This window comes from Pagrus pagrus (genome assembly GCF_965226575.1).
Source record: "Pagrus pagrus genome assembly, chromosome: 6".
Classification (NCBI taxonomy): Eukaryota; Metazoa; Chordata; class Actinopteri; order Spariformes; family Sparidae; genus Pagrus; species Pagrus pagrus.
The window spans coordinates 30,687,584-30,705,906 of NC_140190.1; the positions used below are offsets into that span (position 1 = coordinate 30,687,584).

The 18,323-nt window shown below is 41.5% G+C and overlaps 2 protein-coding genes across 2 annotated transcripts in view; one reads left to right on the top strand and one right to left on the bottom strand.

Moving 5' to 3' along the window:
* phactr1 (phosphatase and actin regulator 1) overlaps positions 1–9,040 on the bottom strand; it is a 39,728-nt gene extending 30,688 nt beyond the window's left edge. Inside the window, exon 1 of the mRNA XM_084356106.1 lies at positions 8,837–9,040. Within this exon, the coding sequence (XP_084212232.1) occupies positions 8,837–8,948 (112 nt within the window). The 5' untranslated portion in view covers positions 8,949–9,040. The remainder of the gene's footprint in view (positions 1–8,836) is intronic.
* Positions 9,041–11,166: 2,126 nt separating this feature from the next.
* sirt5 (sirtuin 5) lies at positions 11,167–17,399 on the top strand. The gene is made up of 9 exons (XM_084356108.1): positions 11,167–11,361; positions 13,298–13,410; positions 13,526–13,659; positions 13,978–14,207; positions 14,506–14,589; positions 15,412–15,465; positions 15,568–15,691; positions 16,002–16,117; positions 16,217–17,399. The coding sequence occupies exons 2-9, from the start codon at positions 13,308–13,310 to the stop codon at positions 16,293–16,295; spliced, it is 924 nt and encodes a 307-aa protein (XP_084212234.1). The 5' UTR covers positions 11,167–11,361; positions 13,298–13,307; the 3' UTR covers positions 16,296–17,399.
* Positions 17,400–18,323: the final 924 nt, after the last annotated feature.

The following is an 18,323-nucleotide window of genomic DNA, read 5'->3' on the forward strand; positions in this document are numbered from 1 at the left end:
TCCGGTACAGTGTTGGTTTGGGTGATATGTCATTATTACTATCAGAGTTTCTGCAGTCATCATCCAAATAACTGTATAACTTTTTATGACTTTTTAAATTCCCCATAGGATGCAATTTAAGTTTAGTTATACCAGTCAAATAATGACAGTATGGACAATAAGACCTACAATTATTATTATCATTATTATTATTAAAAATATTAGATTTCTAACTATTAATATAGCAACAAACAACTATTTGCTTATCTAAAGATATAGTTGAGGAGCAGTGTCCTGAGCAGAGAATGACATCACACTGCCTCTGTGAGTTGTTATCTGAGCTTCTCTGTTCTTTGTTAAGGTTGCTAACGTGCATGTTGGAATCTCTTTGTCCTCCTCGCATCCATTTCAACATGGCCGCCTACAGTGAAATATGTTTCTGGAAACATTTTAAGCAAGAAATAGGCTATGCATTGCTTAATTTTACATTTTGATCTGAGTTTCTGTTCGTGGTTCAGATGCTGCTTCCTTTTTTTGTTTTTTCCAAAATCTGACCACTTCTTTTTGGAAAAGTGTTAGTTGTAATGACTGAAAATAAATAAAATAAATGAATAAATAAAATCACGAGAATCACAAGATTTAAATAATAAGTCAGTTGAAAATAAAATAAGTCACACATCTCCTCTCCAATATATCATGCTGTGTTCCCGAAACAAGTTTAAGCAATTTTGCCTTCAAGTAATTGATGAGTTGTATGTAAAGACACTGGAAACAACATGCAAGAGAGCCATGAAAAGGGACAGTCCTCTGCAGCTCTCCCTTTTTCTTCCCATTTTCTTGTGGGGACTGTTGTCTTATCCAAATCAAGGATCTAAGGGCAGACGCTGTCATATGTTTCTACAGATAGTGCAGTTTGCCCCTTTGAGGCAAATTTGTGATTTTCAGAAAAAGTTACAAGTGAAAATTTTACAACATTAGCTTCTGTCTGATTTGGTCTCTGTTGGTCTTTTCTGTCTTTCTCCATCTGTCTAGATGTGTGTTGCCATCAACACAAGAACAGTGTTAAAACAAAGTGTGATGTGATGAGGAAGGACAAAAGAAGTCTGCGAGTTCAAAGGCAACACAAAGTTCAATGTTTGTCTTCTTCCTACAGTTTCTTCGTCTCCTTCTGTCTCACTGTCATTCACTGTTCAAAAGCCTGCACGCCCCCCCTCTCCCTCCCCCTCCCCCTCTCCCTCCCCCTCTCCCCTCCTCTCTGTGACTGGACCCGTTATGTGCTGAATTAATACAAAGTGACAGAGCCTGTAGGAGCTTGTACGTGTGTGTGGTTGTGTGTGTGTGTGTGTGTGCGCGTACATCCCTGTAAATGTGTGAATGTGAGACTTGGCATATCACAGGGATATGACTCACCCCTCTCCTCTCCCTCTCTCTGTCTCCTGTACGCAGCTCATCTATTTTGATAGGTGGCCTTCACCAATACAGACAGCATACTTAAAAGGAAAAACAAACGTCTGGATAAAAACTCTAAAAAACATGGACTGGTGATGTGTCTTGGATCTCTGGCTGCATTTTGTGGTTTGGTTCTTGCCTGAGGAGGAGTCCTGCAGCTACGCCCACAGCTGAGGTGCCCAGGGAGGAACCACATGGGGGCCCACTTAAAACAACCACCGGGGGGGTGGGGGGGACAAATATGAAGGAAATGCTCACAGGCAGACAACAAAACAAGGAGGAGTACAACACTATAGGCAAGCAGTATCATATTAAGAATTAGAGATGACATTACTCTATGACAGAAATCTGGTTATCTCTGGGGTGTTGACAAAACAAGGCATTTAAGGACATTATGTTGGGCTTTGGGAAACACTAATGGACATTTTCTGACATTTTTCTGACTAAAACTAATGAATGGATCAAGACAATAATGAACAGATAAATCAACAATCTAAAATATTTTTTACTTGCAGACCTACTGCACAACATCACAAACAAAGCCTGGTCTGAATTTGTGATACAACATTTGTAAAAAAGAGGTTAAAGGGTAAAGAAGCCTGGTTAAACAAATATTGGCTTTTGTAATTTGGACATAAATATAAAAAATATTTTATTAAATAATCTCTCAGATTCTGAGCTGAAGCAAAGATGTACGTCATGGGGGTACAAGCAGCATCCCCTCCAGCTTCTGATGGAACAGTCAGGTCATTAACATGTAATGTTAACGTGAAGAGACACGTATTGTAGAAATGTCTATGTGATACAGTGGTTTGCAGAAACATTAATCGAAACATGTTTTTCTGGCAACTGGGCCGGACATATCTGTGATAAACTAACCAATCAGCTCCAGTGATTTACTATTTGGGCTCCAATGACACCTAAAGTATTATCCCAGACTGCATCTAAACAACTCCCTGCACAAACAGCTGTCTCACTAAAAAAATAAAAGAAGGCCTGGAAACTGACTTGTTTGAGGAAGTGTTTCCTTTACTGACAGCTGTCTGAGCCTATAAACACTCAGCTGTGGTTAATGCCACCTCCGCCACATGTTTACATGTTAATCCTTTGGCCTAATTTAGTTTTTTGGCTTCAATAACTGAAGATGATGGAGAGTAAAGTCACACTAATGAAGTCCTCTCCAGGAGCATGTGGGTGACATCAAAGACAGGACAGGGCTCACACTGTGCCTTCACTTTAACCTCTGTGATGTTTACACTGCAGCTACACTAAATAGCAGAAAACAGTAAGATAAAATGAAAAAAAAACACTAAAACACAAGCACTCTAACACTCATCCTGGGTGCAATCCATACACAGAAGTGATAGACATTTAGTTCTCCAGCAGCAGTTTATCTCAAATGCACAATGCACCCACAAGACAATAAATGTTGCTTCATCTGAACTGAAAATATGTCCTCTCTCTGTGTGCCACTGGTATCACTATCACGTTTGCCCTCCCTGACAGATGGGTGTTGAATGCAATAAGTTCAGACATGTTGTCAAATGCCGTCAAAAGACATTCAGGGAAACAAAAGTCAAACTGTGTCCCAGTTCTGTACCGAATACCACTGTACTGTTCTACTGGAAGTGACAAAACAAGGGAAAAAGTAATGGTGGAAATTGGACTTTTTGACATTTTCTCACCAACTAATAAGCTTGTGACAACACCTGTGTTACCTGGTACACCAGGCTTTTTAGAAGAAACAACGCTCACCATCTGTAGAGTGCTGCGTTAATCTACTGCTAATGAAAACCGAACGTTTCCTACAGCTGCATCTTCACATTAAAAGCATTCACTTTCATTAGGAAGTAGGCTAGTCACAGGAAATCCAACATGTTTAGTGAGCACCAGTCACTATCATTCATCACATTGTGCATCTACAGAGCAAAACAACAGCTATTTTTCAGCATTTGTTGACAGCTGATCCATTTTAAATATGTCAGGGAGTAGTTTTATTCAGTCTGTGTGAGTGATGGAACAAGAAGGAGCTGTTAGATGAAGAGCTGCAGGCGAGAGGCTACACAGTGAGGTAACCAACTCCTTTCCAAATGTGATTCTTGTCACTCTGTGCTGGGACTCTGCTGCTGGCGCTGCTGCTGCACGGAGCAGACCCCTTCAGTTTATAACTGTAGCTTCCATCAAAAAGCAAAATGACGGTCGGGGCGGAGGGCAAGTACCAATGAACTTCACTGGTGAAACACTTTTTCTTCTTTGCCATTCTTCTCATTTACAGGTCTTATAAGTGATGGAGCTAGCACGATTATCAATATGCAAATGGTGGTTTAAGGGTGTTTTTAAATCCATATATGTATAATTGTCAGAGTGGAAATAAATCTTGTGTGCCAGAGATTTGTAAAGCAGAATCAGGCGTAGACACAGCTGATGTAAATAATGCATTTGCATATTTCTGTCTTTATGCAACACACAGTTTTAGTCCTAAATCTTCACAGAGTTTTATGCATCCGGCCTCAGAATCTTTGAGTGAACTTACTTTAACTAAACCAGGCAAAAATATGAAAAGAACACAAGCAAAATTATTAAGATAAAAGTCACAATTCATCCTGACAGATTTGATACCCCCAGTATCACAGTACGCAACTATGTTTACCTCACTTCTGCTCTTGTCCTCTGAAATTGTTCCAGGCCTTCCCAGTGTCTTGATTGTGACTTAAGTCTGAGTCAGAAGGCTTCGCTGGCTCAGGTCTTCTCTGTCAGCACAATGGTTAGCTTGTCTGAGCTGAATGGATGGACCTACGTGCCAGCGGAGGAAGAGTGAGGGGGTGTGGTGGGAGGCAGCGAGGCAGGAAGCTCTCTGCTGCTCTCCGCTGCATTTAAAGCTCTCACACTTTCTCCCTGTGCTTTTGTATTCTGCACAGGTACTTCTGCCACTCTGCTGCTCAAGGCCTGTACACAGATAGCAGAGCTGATGTATGTGCATGGGAGAGACAAAGAGCATTACTCACACAGTGGGAGCTGTGTGCATACCGTTCCCACCATATTCTATGGACGACGGCCAACTCTGTTTCTTTCTCAATGTGCCAGTCTTTATGTCCGTCGTGCCATCCTGTCCTCCTCCTCAGACTCTTCCTGCTCCTCCACCTCCTCTCATTTAAGCCCTCTCTGTCTCAGTCTTTCATTCAGGTCTGTATTAGGGCTCTCTGAATGAGAGCGTGGTAATGCCTGCGTCTTGGTCTTTGTTAGAATGGCTAAGCTCTAACCGAGCTGACCTGGATTTACTTTGCTGGAGCAGAGCTGTGCTGTGCTGCCTGGGATCTGGACTGGCTCAAGATGACGGAGCGCAGCAGAAATGCCAAAAGACAGACTTCTGAAATGGATCTGACTGAATATACTGTCATAAAAACACAGAATGAAACAGAAACGTTTTCTAGTTTAGGTTTTAACTTCCTAAACCATGGGAGACTCACTGGTTGGTCCATACATGTATAGTGCACTTGACAATCTCTGCTCAAACACAGACAAAAAAAAAAACATTGAATAACATTGGATCATATAACTGTATACAGACCTACGGACACACTCTGAGCTCTGCAGAGCTTTTCAGCATCCTTAGGCTCATTGTTTTGGTTTTACAGCACATTTACTGTATGGTTCACGTCAGCTGCTCATCAACCTTCTTTTCTAGCAGCAGCAGCAAACAACAACAACAACAACATCAGTGTTTCCTACACACAGAAGTTACTTGGGCAGGGTGCACAGGTATATTTGGTGACAAATTTTAGCATTTTATATTATATATTTTATTATTTCTGTCCTCCTTCAGTCTACTGTCAATCACACATGCTCTGCAGACAGGGAGACGGCTGGATCGGCTACATAATTAACGACAAGCGTCCCCTAATGCGGCTCACCTGCTGTTATGACAACACAATTGCAGGTGAACACATCTGAAACACAGGGTGTGTCTTACTGATGATGAAGAAAGCAGATAACGTTCCTGGTAGAGTAAAAAACAGAAAGGACAGACAGCCAGTGTGTGTGCATTAAGGTGGACAATTAAAACAAGACCCTATGTAATGTAGGCCAACTGTTAAAGCGATCCTAAAGAAAGATGGTTGATTTTTGAGTGTCATTCTCAGGTCGTCAAAAACCCACTGACCATATTTCAGCCAGAATTCCCTTCCCTTCAGCTCTCTGTATGTCAACAACAACCTCCGAGCTAGCAACCATATGCTGATAATGGCAAGTTACCCTAACCTGTTACTAATGATAGAAATCTAAACAAGCTAGTAGTTGTTACCTTTTCTTTTACTGGGATTTAGTCATTTTATTGCCCAGGCTCAAGTTCACAATGACCGTTGCTGCATTCTGGGTTAAACATGCATAAAGTGATTGTGATTGGTTAAAAGAAATTCAAAGAAATCAGAGTGTTTTTCCCCTACACCACCGCTGGAGAAAGGTCTGGCTGATAGAGACTTTAGCACAAGTTAAATAATTAAAATATAGCTCCAATGAAGTGTTGGCACCAGCAGATAAAGAATATAGATTTTGACAGGGTGTTAAATGGTCCTAATAAAGGTACATAACGGGAAATCTGAAGACTAAATCAATGCTAAAGAAAAGCAATTTCTAGCAGTTTATCTGCATATTTGATTCAGCAGACTTCAAAATCTCTGTTTACATACATGTTTTATGTTTTAAAACTGCCATTCATTCCCCACAGACTGCCTCCAATCCAAATAAATCACGTCAGTGAAGGCATAGTGCACAAAAACAGCAAGAAGCAGAGTGATGATTCAGCAAAAGTGGACAGCAAAGAAACAAATCATGAAATCATCTCATCCTGGTTCAACACTGAGCACGGCTGAAGAGTCGGCTCAAGACAGAAACAACAAGCCGTCTAGCAAAACCTCTGGTGATAAACTCTAATGTACTAAATCCAAATCTCACATACACCTCCTCCCACACACATGTTCACAAGCATGTGTGTTACCACATGCACACTGAAGGTGTATATGTGTCACATATGAATGGTGGCACACATCAAAGAAGAGAGTGGGCTGGATTTATGCAAAACAACAGCAGCTAACATGAAGTAAAAGGGAATCAGGGGAGTGGGCGGGCAGATGGCTTCATGGGTGACAGAGAAAAGATTAGACCAAGGAAATCATGGTGGAGGAAGAGAGAGAAGGAAGAAAAGAAAACAGGAAAGGTGTGAAGACAAATATCCCTCTCCTGACATCAGTGGCCGTGCCCGCTGGATTCTCAATGATGCCACGGCAGCCTTATGCAGCTGCAGCCTGCCCGCTCCGTTCCCAGCTAATAGCCAGGAGCAGCACTGTTAGCAAGGCACAGCAGCAGCATCCTCTCCCTCCCTCCCTCCCTCCCTCTCTCCCTCCCTCCCTCCTTCCTACCCCCCCTCCTTCAGATTCATGCCTGATGGAGAGCCTGACACAAAGCTCCGAGAAAGAATAGTGTTACTCAGATTGGGGAGGCTCGGCCGGTCAGAGAGGAGGTGCTTAATAGAAAACAAAATGGAGAGGAAGATTGTTGAGGGCAAGAGAGAGGGATTATGAGTAGGTGGGTCTGAACACTGTGAGTCATAAAGGTCTAAGTGGGCCAAATGAGGTGGTTGTGGTGCTGGTGGTGGTGGTGGTGGTGCTGGTGGTGGTGGTGGCAAGCATGTGAGTAATTCCTGATCTCATTAAGATTTATGTAAGGCTGCTTTTCACATTCATTTCTCACCTCTGCTTGGAGGAGAAATACGATCTACACGTGCTATTTTACACACTATATAATCTTGATTTAATCTAAGGCTGCAGATATGGTCAAAAAATCATATTGCTATTATTTTTACAAATTCAAAAATCATGATGAAGTGACTTGTATTGGGGCCTCCACCGATAAACATATTTTCTTATATTTGGAGTAGGTGGAGACTAATTATCAGGGCCCATATTCTGTTAGACTGCTGATAAAATAAACGACTTTAAAAATGTGCCACTTTGGCTCTGATGCAGCATCCTCACACAATGTTCCTCCTACTACACTATCTGATTGGTAACACATCACAATTAATTAATTAACATCCTACAAACACTAAATAATCTGAAAGTAGGGGAGAGGAAATATAAAGTAGCAGAAAATGGAAATAGACAAGTAAATTGTACTTATTGGTTTATTCCATCACTGGATTCATTTTTAATGCAAATGAATGTCTGTCTTCAGCCTCCTTGATCCCTAACAATCGGTATCGGCCCTGAAAAAGCCATATCGGTCGACCCCTCATCTGGAGAGCTAGATTTGTAGTCCAGGACCTCTCTGCAGCACCACAGCACTTCATCATAAAGCTGTTTTGACACATTTTACCTCTATCAAAAAACTGCAGCTTCTTGCGCTAAGCTTTATATTTTGATTAAAATATAGCCCTGATTTAATATAAATACAGACTGAGGCAGCAGACAAAGCAGAACAAAAGGGAATTTTCTAGAGTTGGCATCTGTCTGAAATGGAAAATATAGGCTCGAGTCTGGAGCCTGCACTGCCAGGCTATACACACCATGTGACGGGGATTTGTCACATCGGGGCAGTTCTGGGGGAGGGTCGAGCCCAATTGGGATCCAGCAGCTCATTAAGTAAAATAGAGAAAGCCTCGTCATATATGTGCAGTGAGGTATAGAGACAGTCCGTGTCGATCCTCCAGGCTTCTGCTCGGTGGCATTTTCAGCACCGAGGGCCAGTGGACAGCTCCGCGCTGATGTGGTATTAAAGCACCTCCCTCGGGGCTGTGAGGGAGGAACATGCCTATTTTCAGATGTAAAGACACGGGCAGAGCAGGAGACAGATCTATCTGCAGATGATCCAGGCTTCGTGACAGCCTACCTTCGTGACCATGGCAACAAAGGAAACAATAACTTATCTCTGCTGTTGAGCCTGAGCCGCCACATTTGCTGGTGAGGCTCTCACATGCCGGAGCATCCATTCCTCCTCCAAATGCAATAATAACAAGTGCATTTTAAATGAGGAGCCAGAGGCGGCCAAGTTCGCACAGCGCTTCACTGCAGCCGACAATCAAGGCGGAGTCTGGTCGGAGAGAAAGCAATCAGTCCTCCTGTAGGGGTAATTAGGTTTCCCATACATAACCGAGCCGTGCCGTGCTGGAATAAAAGCCAGCCTGAGAGAGAGATTCCTCCCTGTGCATGAGTCACTGTGCGCTCACCATCCACCCAGGTGCAGCTGAGCACCATGGGTACCGTCAGAGCTGCACAATGAAAGCCCACAGTCATGCTGGTGCGTGGGAACCGTCACGAAACCATGAAAACCTGTCACTACACCATCCCCCGTGGACTGCAAATACACCCCGACACGCAGCGCAGAGCGGCCGTGCCACAGCGGCGGGCTCGCCTACCTGTCTCCAGGTGCAGAGAGATCCTCGCCTCGTTGATGTAAGGCGTGTCACTCTTGGACCGGACCCTCCGGATCGGTCTGCGGTCTACCTCCTCCTCCGGGGCCGCCGCCATGTTCGGCCAGCCGGGCAGCGTCCACTGGCGACCGGCGGGACTGCGAGAGATTCGGCGCCGCAGCAGCCACTCGTGCACCCGCCCGGGCAGACGGTGTGGGAGGGGGGCGGGCTGTTGTAATGGTGATGGAGGGGAGGAGGGGGGAGAGAGGGGGGAGAGAAGGAGGAGAGACGGTGGGTTTAATGATGAGCTTCTGCTTCTTTCTTTTCCTGTAAGTCGGCTCCGACATGAAGACTGGCCAATGAAAAGACCACATGCAACCACATCATCTCTCCTGCCTGGCTTCTATCCACAGAGGACTGGTCAGAGGACTGACTAGTCACCTGACTGAAGATGAATCAATAACTAAAGCCCTTTGTTAATTGATTTGCATGTCATTTATCAACAGAAGATATCAAACATTCTGTGGTTCCAGCTCCTGAAAGTGTAGGATTGGTTGCTTGTCTCTTTCTATCAGTATACATTTATAATATCTGGGCTTCAGAGTCTCAGTCCAACATTACAAGCATTATGAAGATCTCAGCTTGTGGCCTGGGAACTGGTGAGACCATTTTCACTATTATTTGTCAAATGTAAATGGAATAATTAAAGGATAAGTTCACCCAAAACCACCATTCAGTTGTGAGATGAATATATTTTTGTAAGCTTTCCACATCACTAAAAATGACTTTCAGGTCTATCTTATGATATATGCAGACATGTCCTTGTATTGCTTGTAAACCTGAAGATCAGTTAATCAGTTAAAGGAAAAGTTCGCCCAAAAATGAAAATTCAGTCATTCCCGAAGCTTCACAGCAAAACAGCATCGCAGCATTCTCCTGAACAACTGAGGTAGCTGGAGACTTGTTTTAAAACGGAAAAACAACCAAAAATAAAAACATAAATCAGCTCCATACAGCTCGTCCACAGTAATCCAGGTCTCTGGAAGCCCTGAGGTCCCAAATTGATTTGAGAAGATGTGACATATTTTAACCTAGCAGCTACAGTGTTGTTTGTTTTTTACTGTAAATGTGAAAAATCTCACAGGCATCTTTACACTGAGGGCAATGCACCACGTACGATTCACAATACAAATGTTTCAGGGTGAAACAAAGGCAGTAGAAGTGACAGGTTGACTGTGCTCAATCACAAAGAGACACTAAACAGTTCTACTTACAGTTGAAGTTCAGTGGAATTCATAATGGAAAAATATATTACTGTTCAAATGTATTCCATGAAACTAGTCAAGATATTTTGACAATAGCTCTGATCAACATTTCCTATATGTAAACCTGTAAATATGCCCCAGACAAAGCAGGAGCAGGACTGCAGGGACACGACTCACATGTGTGGTTCTGGTATCAGCCTAATCAACTGAAATAATGTCAGTTTAGTGTGAAAAAGAGGTGTGGACTGGAGTCAATGTTGACAGAAAATAAATGACTTGGACTTGAAAGTTAAAGACTCGTGACTGGACTTTTCTGTGCTCATTTTATGTTTTCAGGTGATTGTTTTTACTCTGGCTGTCAGTATTTCTCTTTGTAAGTGATGGGAAGGAAATATTTTATTGATGGGGGAAAAATTGAGAAATAAATAAGCTTTTATTAAGTTTTTTGTTTTTTTTCTACATTTATTTCCCTGAATGTCAATAATTATAATACAAATTGAATTAAATGTCATAGTTTTTGAACAGGTGACACAAACTAGCCAATAATAGCATTATAAGCCAGGGACTAGTACCTTGTATTCTCTCTTTTCAAAGGCCTGATACTGCAGGTATGACTGTTATATTATGGGATGTGACTTGACACAACCTGTGTCTTGAATTGACTTCACTTGCACTAGAAAAAATGACTTGGGACTTTGAGTCACAGGTTTTTAAAAATGAAATGGTTATTGTAATACTCTGAAATTCTCATGTTAACTCAAACATAATTCTGACCTTCTTCTTCTTGCTTATTTGTGTGACCTGACTACAACTTCTGATTGGAGATGCTTAAGTAATCCATCTATCAATCTTTCTCTGATCACTCAGGATTATTATTATTATTATATTCTTATGTTAATGTTGTGCTTTATAATCTGTTAATCCAATGATGGCCTCTAGTGGAGAATGAAGAATCAAACATGCTTACACATGGGGGCTATTTCAGTAACAAAGCACAAGTCATTTTTATTCATTTTTATATTGGCAGACAGAAATGCTTCAAAGTGCATGATGCTGTGTTTCTGCCCACAGTGAGGGGATACTGGACCACTGCAGTGCACATGCTCCCTCTGCTGGTCGCGTCCCCTCTGCAGGGGTGTGCTGTTACCTCGCTCACTCTGTTGACAGGCTCATTGTCAGCCCACTGACTCACTGGAGCAAACACCGACTAGTTCCTGGTTCCCTTCGCTCTGACAGGTCCGCTGGCTTCGCTCTGACAGGTAGCTGGTAAGCATTAGCAGACTTTAGCTCAAACACAGGACCCCCCTCATCTCTGGATATATACAGCCATGATCATGACACTGTCTTTAGGACGTGATGTGCTCGTGGAGCTGCTGTCAGTAGCTGTGATACCAGCGCTAGCTTCCATTTGATATGCTCTTAACATAGTTAGCTAGCATACCCTACTGCGAGCTAAGACAGGCTCAGTTTACTGCGCAGGAGGGTCCATGCTTGTTGTAGAACAGACAAACTGTCAAAATACCACTTTACTACTGAACGAGTCCGTCTTAATCCCCTTATAGCATCATTTTCGAGTACAATAGGTAACTTAGCATGTTAGCTTTGAGCTTGTTTATGTTGACCTGTGAGCTTTAAAAAGCCACAATGACCTTCCTGAAAACGAAACTAACCTCACTACAAGCTAACAACAGGTTGTCTCCCACAGCTAGCTAATCATCGCTTTTATCACCTGAAGAGGGTTTTTTTGTGAATGATAAATACGAGCCAAACTGTGAAGAAACCTCTGAGTTATCTCCGACTTGTTCAGTCAAAGTCTGTCTTGTGATTATTTGAAGAAAATAACTTCCTGTGCAAAAAGTGTCAACTCCCACTGAGCAAGACTACATGAAAGACTTCAATTCAGTGCTTTTGTTGAAAAGACTGAAGAGCTGGAATGAAAGTTTCTGCAACATAATTTTAGACAGGACACTGGATGGGGCAGATACTCAACCAGGTGAGCTTACTATCAGTTTTATTGAATAATGATTAGTGCATTTTATAAAACACCCTCCAGGAGCAGAAAGTCACAAAGTGCTTCACAACGAAAAATACAGAACAACAAAAACATGAACAAAGAATCAGCAAAACACATAAAAACTGCTTTTTAAAAGTGTGAACTGTGTCCACGTTAGGTCAGTTCAGTGGAAGGGTTAGGGTTAGTTCAACACACGTCACCAGCACCCACATGGAGCCAACTCGGCACAGAAAAGGTATTAAAAAAGATGAAAGTCACAATAAATCTGCTCATAATGACAACTGCAGTTATGTGAAAGGAGAGTTGGTCAGTTCAGTGAGCTGCTAATATACAGGAGCAGCTCTGCAGTGTTTAAGTTATGGGTATTGGTGAGCGTTCAACTAGACGACATCACTAAGACACTGTTGGCTGTGTGGTCTTTATAGTTACGGATTTTCACAGTCTGATATTTCATTAGTTTGATGACAAACTGAGACTTTATTGACCTGGAAAATGATCTTTTAAATTGACAAACATCATGTGTGATTCATGACGCAATTCAAACGGGATTGAAAAAGTATTTATCTCTCTTCATTCACTACCATGCAAAGTTTGTCTGAAATAAGGTCCCATGAAGGAAACCGGAAGAGGCAGGACTTCAGCTCTCTATTGTTCCAAGGTTGGATGATCAACACATGGTATTCAGTATAGCTGACGGGTTGCTCACCTTTATGATTCTTTTGGAGGCTACAGTTTGTAGTGCTTTTGCATTTTATTGCATTACACATATTCTCTGTATGTAAATGATGTGTTTTCTATAACTTTGTGATATTTTCAAATTATTTAGGTAGAGGCTTCAAATAAGACCTCTGGGTTTTCCGCCTGCTCCTGCACTGTGCGGTATATAATTTGTCATCCTTGTTATTTGTATTGTTTTCAATTGTGTAAAAACTACAAACTACCTGGTTGAGTATCTGCCTCATGTATTGAGGCTCAGTCTGGAGGTTTGATTCCACGTCTTTAATTAAAGTTGAAATGATGTCAGAAGTGACATGAAACTGTCATTTTAAACCGTGTAAACATGTGACTTGAACACCAGTAGTGAACACTGAAAGGAGGTCTCTAAAAGTGTCATTCTGGCTCAGTGGGTCAAGAAATTGGAAATCGGCTTTGTTTCCAGAGTGAATAGTGTAATATTTTCCTTTCCAGGTTAAACCAGATGATTTTGTGCCAGTTCACCTGTAGAGGTGTGATTAACTGTCAGCTGTTTGCCCTGATGAAAAGACACGGGCAGTTCAAAGAGATGGCCCAGCCCAGTTCAGGTAATCTTTATTTCTCACCTTTTCTGCTTATGTTGCATCTTCTTGCTGAGCAATTATTATCCACAAATCCCTGAACTTCCATCATTGTAACTTTGTGTTATGCATTTGTGCTCAGATCTGGCAGCATTCAGGAAGATCTTTTCCAAAGCCAAGAATATCGCCATCATCACCGGAGCAGGAGTGAGTGCAGAGAGTGGAGTCCCCACCTTCAGAGGGAAAGGAGGCTACTGGAGGAAATGGCAAGCACAGGTAGGTCACTATATTATTATATTATAATATATTATATTACTGAATTGTATCACAGTATACTGAGGTGTTTCTGTTATTTAGCTTACCTTAATTGATGTAAATAGGGTGGACAGAATAATAGAAACACCTATCAGTATAATGCAATAAAATACACCAGCACCACAAACTGCAAAAATGATCATAAAGTTGATTCGACACCTCTCTAAACAACAAAAACTGGAGTAAACTAGGAGTACCTAATAAACTGGCAAGTGTATTATGCAATAGAGCTGCAACTATAACAACTGAATAACAGTTTCAAACATTTTCATGTTTTAGGAACTTGCCACTCCAGAGGCCTTCTCCAGGAATCCCTCCCGTGTTTGGGAGTTTTACCACTACCGCCGTGAGGTGATGCGCATTAAAGATCCCAACCCCGCCCACCTGGCCATCGCCGAGTGTGAGGAGCGACTGAGCAAACAGGGACGTACGGTTACAGTGGTCACTCAGAATATCGATGAGCTCCACCGCCACGCCGGATCCAAAAACATCCTGGAAATCCACGGCAAGTAGAAAGAGCTGGATTTGGCCCCAGTAGCCCCGCAACCCCCCGAAAGGGGGGATAAAAGCGGCAACACCCCGCGACCCCAATAGGGAAATAGCGGAAAGAAAATGAGATGAGAGATGAGATGAGACTAAAAAATAAATGAAGTTTGTAAGGCACAAATCTTCAAACTGGAGTAATATTTGGCATTTGTATTTGATATATGACACAAAACAGTTGTTAATTAATTTTCTGTATTCTGACTAATCGATTGACATGTTTCAGCCCTAATCTGTCGTCTCTTGCGTTGATAATCCAGGAAGTCTGTTTCGAACACGCTGTATAAGCTGTGGTCATGAAGCAGCCAATTACAAGAGCCCCATCTGTGCCGCGCTGGAGGGAAAAGGGTAAGAGCCTCATCTGATGTCATTTGATTTGGACTGTTTTCCTCAACAAAATGAAAATTTGTAATAAAAGATATTGATCAAATTTACTTGAGCATAAAATGCCAGCGGAAAAATAATTATAAAAATCTGTGACTGCAAGGAAATGTCACTTTAAAAGCCACTTATCTGACATTCAAAATGAATGTGTTTAATCATCTAAATGTTCCACCGACTACAGTCAGTCTCTGTCTTGAATTAAAAAATGTGATTGAAAATTAATGTCAGAGAATTATAATATTGACAATTAATATTGATATTAATAATGACAAACCGATCTCTGTTTACAGTAATTCTGATCCTTTTTTATGTGTCTACGGTTCTCAAGTCATACGTAAATGTCTGTTTATTAAAATTAAATGGAAACACTTAAAGGAATACAGCAAGATGCAGATGACTAATAAAATAACATCAAATAAAATAAATAAGATAATAAGTAAATGGAAGTGTTGCTTTGGCTGTTCGTTTGTCCGTCATGTTTGTAGGTTTTTATCATAATGTTATTGTATACTTTGTAACAAAAACACTGTGATTATTTGAAAAATAGCTGTAGTGCTGGGAATTGTCAACCATATTTTACCTAAAATGGTTTAATTTTACTAAGTGTGTTTGACGTGGGCACTGTGTAGCTAGTATAGGAAGTAAAATATAAACATCAGATAGGGACAGCATTAAAGACATGAATTGGTGAGAGTTGTGCTTTAGATCTGTTTTATCATTTTAAGTGTTTTGGGGCATATTTGCTCTTTACAGTGACAAACCTCTTTTATCAAACTGACTCCTCAGAGCTCCAGACCCAAAAACAGATGACGCTGAGATCCCTGTTCAGAATCTGCCCAGGTAAGACACACACACTTTCTCTTTGAGTACTCTGCTCTTCTGAAATGAGGTTATTTGTTTTGACAGAGTGTGTGTGTGTGTGTGTGTGTGTCTATGTTTCAGGTGTGAGCAGACAGGCTGTCACGGCCTCCTGAGACCAGCTGTGGTTTGGTTTGGAGAGACTCTGGACTCAGACATCCTCACCCGAGCAGAGCAAGTGTTGGACAGCTGTGACCTCTGCCTTGTGGTACTGACACATTTTTATCTCCATACTCTTTAATAATTGTATAAATGTTTGATATTTTGTTCTAAATGATTGAAAACCCAGACGCTCAAGGACTGATAGACCACAGTGCAACTGTACAGCTACAGAACTTTAATTTGTCTTGATATTTTGAGTAATAACAACATTTTAGATGTTAAATTTGGTGCTGTATAAAAATCAAGTATGTTGTACTAAACAAGGAAAACAGTCAATTGTTATTCATATAGAAATTCTCCTTGAAATCTTTAGTAAAAGAAGGTAACTTAAGGTATTTAAACTTCCCTCTCTGCAGGTCGGCACATCATCTATTGTGTATCCAGCAGCCATGTTTGCTCCTCAGGTGGCAGCCAGAGGAGTTCCTGTGGCTGAATTCAACATGGAAAACACGCCAGCCACCCAGCGCTTCAAGTACGTTTTAATTTACTGTCAGACAATCAGATACATGCATCATTTTTTACTAATTCATGTCATGTTTACAGCTTCGACAATATTTCCTCTGTGTTCCAGGTTCCACTTCCACGGCCCCTGTGGGGCCACGCTGCCCCCCGCGCTGGAACGCCATGAGATGGAGCAGAGTGAAAAATGAGTCCTGGACATCAGCTGCACACAGACCAGACTGTCTAACACTGGAGGACTTTATTTACCAAAATAAGTAATAATAAGAGAACTTAACATGTCCAGTCTGGAGAGAAACTGAAGAAATGTTTGTCGAGGCTGTCACACAGATACAAGTGCAATGAAGAGTAAACACTACATTATTTAAAGTTACACACTCACAGAACTTTGGGCATTTAAGTTCAAGTTGACAAAAGATGATGATGATGAAACAAAGTACATTTTATTTTAGTGTCATACCAGCAGACTACAGAGCAGCTTCTTTCCTCAGGCTGAGAGACCCTCAGTTCATCAGCGCACCGCCATAAAAATAGTTTTAATTCCATGACATATCCAACCTGACCTGGTGACAGGACTTAAGAACAAAGGTAATAACTATAAAGAAAAATAGCTGGTCTTCGTGCCGATGGTCTCGTTTGCTTATGTTGGTCGGAAGCATCAATATTCAATTTTGTGACATTCTTATGACCATTTTAAAAGTTCCTTGTAGTACATTTAATCCTATCAGGGGTGACATTTTTTAACATTGAATATTGAACATTGTAGCAAAAATATCTATGATCCCGAATCACACCAGTGCTCTGTGTGGCCTGCTGCCAACACTAAATATTATTATAACTGTGAAACCAAAATTTAAAATGATTAGCTGTGCTGGTTGTAAAGGGTAATGTTGACAAAGAATCAAATGAATAATAATGTGGATTAAATATGATCACGTGTCAGCTGATCCCTCCTTCTGCATTGAATGTACAGTGAATATGTGACAGTAGGGGGCAGTGTTTAGCTGCTGAATACTACACCTGCTGTTAAGAGGAAAAACTGATTTCTTCTGAGGGATCTGTGGGCTCTGTCTGGGATATGTGGTGTGTGTGAGTGTGCATGTGTGTGAATTTATGGACTGTGATGAATACTGTGTACGGTGCCTTCCAGTGGCTGTGAGTCAGCTCCAGTTAAACCAGTGACTGAGCATTTCCTCAGCCAGTCATGAAAAGATAAAGGATTTGTTACATGTATGTTGATGTTCTGATGATGACATGATATAAACAACATGAAATATAAGATGAACGTCTCTGCAGAGCTTCCTCAGATTGACTTTTTAAGCATTTAAAATTCTGCATGAGTTGCAAATGCTGCAACAGACTGAATCAGAAATGATGAGTGTATTAGTGCAGTGTGTGATGGTGATGGTGTCCTCTACACTGTATGTTCTCTGTTGTAGGCAATGTCCTGATTTGGCTAAAGACGGGATTGTGCCTGACACTTCCCTGCATGGAAACCTGACAGTTTCTGTATTTATGCTACTGTCCTGTATAGCAGTGATTCCCAACCAGGGGTACATGTGCCAGCTCACCAGGGGAAAGATTATGGAGGTGTTGGAAAAAAAGCTAACAAAACTTCAGTTCACCCAGAAATAAAAAAAACAGTCATCATCTCCTCCCCCCATGCTGCTGGAAAGTCGGGTGAATTTCGTAGTCCACAAAACATTTCTGGAGCGTCACAGCAAAACAGTGTTGCAGCATTCTGCTAAACAACTGAAGTAGCTGGAGACTTGATTTAACAGCCAGAAAACCCCCCAGAAAATGGCTTCATACAGCTCTTCAAGCCCTGTTGATGTTAGATGTTATTTACACCCTCCACACGTGGTCGAGCTCGTGCACCCACTTCTGACGGGGTGCAAGCTAACGCTTTTAGCCTAGCAGCTACAGTGAAGATTTCAGCTTTAAAAGGGGTGTGAATAACTTTTTTTCAAACTAATTTGGGATTTCGGGTTCTGTTCTTTTTCTGTTTGTTTATTTTGGTTAATTTTTCCATTGAAGTCCAGCTATTTCATTTCTTTTGGAGAATCAAACAAAGGAACAGACAAACAATGCGGTCCTGCTGATTGGACTGTCACATCAGATATAAGTCTTATGATGTATAGTATACCCTTGATGTGCAGGGAAAGCTGCCAAGTCCAGTCCTCAAAGAAAGAAATAAGTCGTGCTAGTGAAGTGACGTA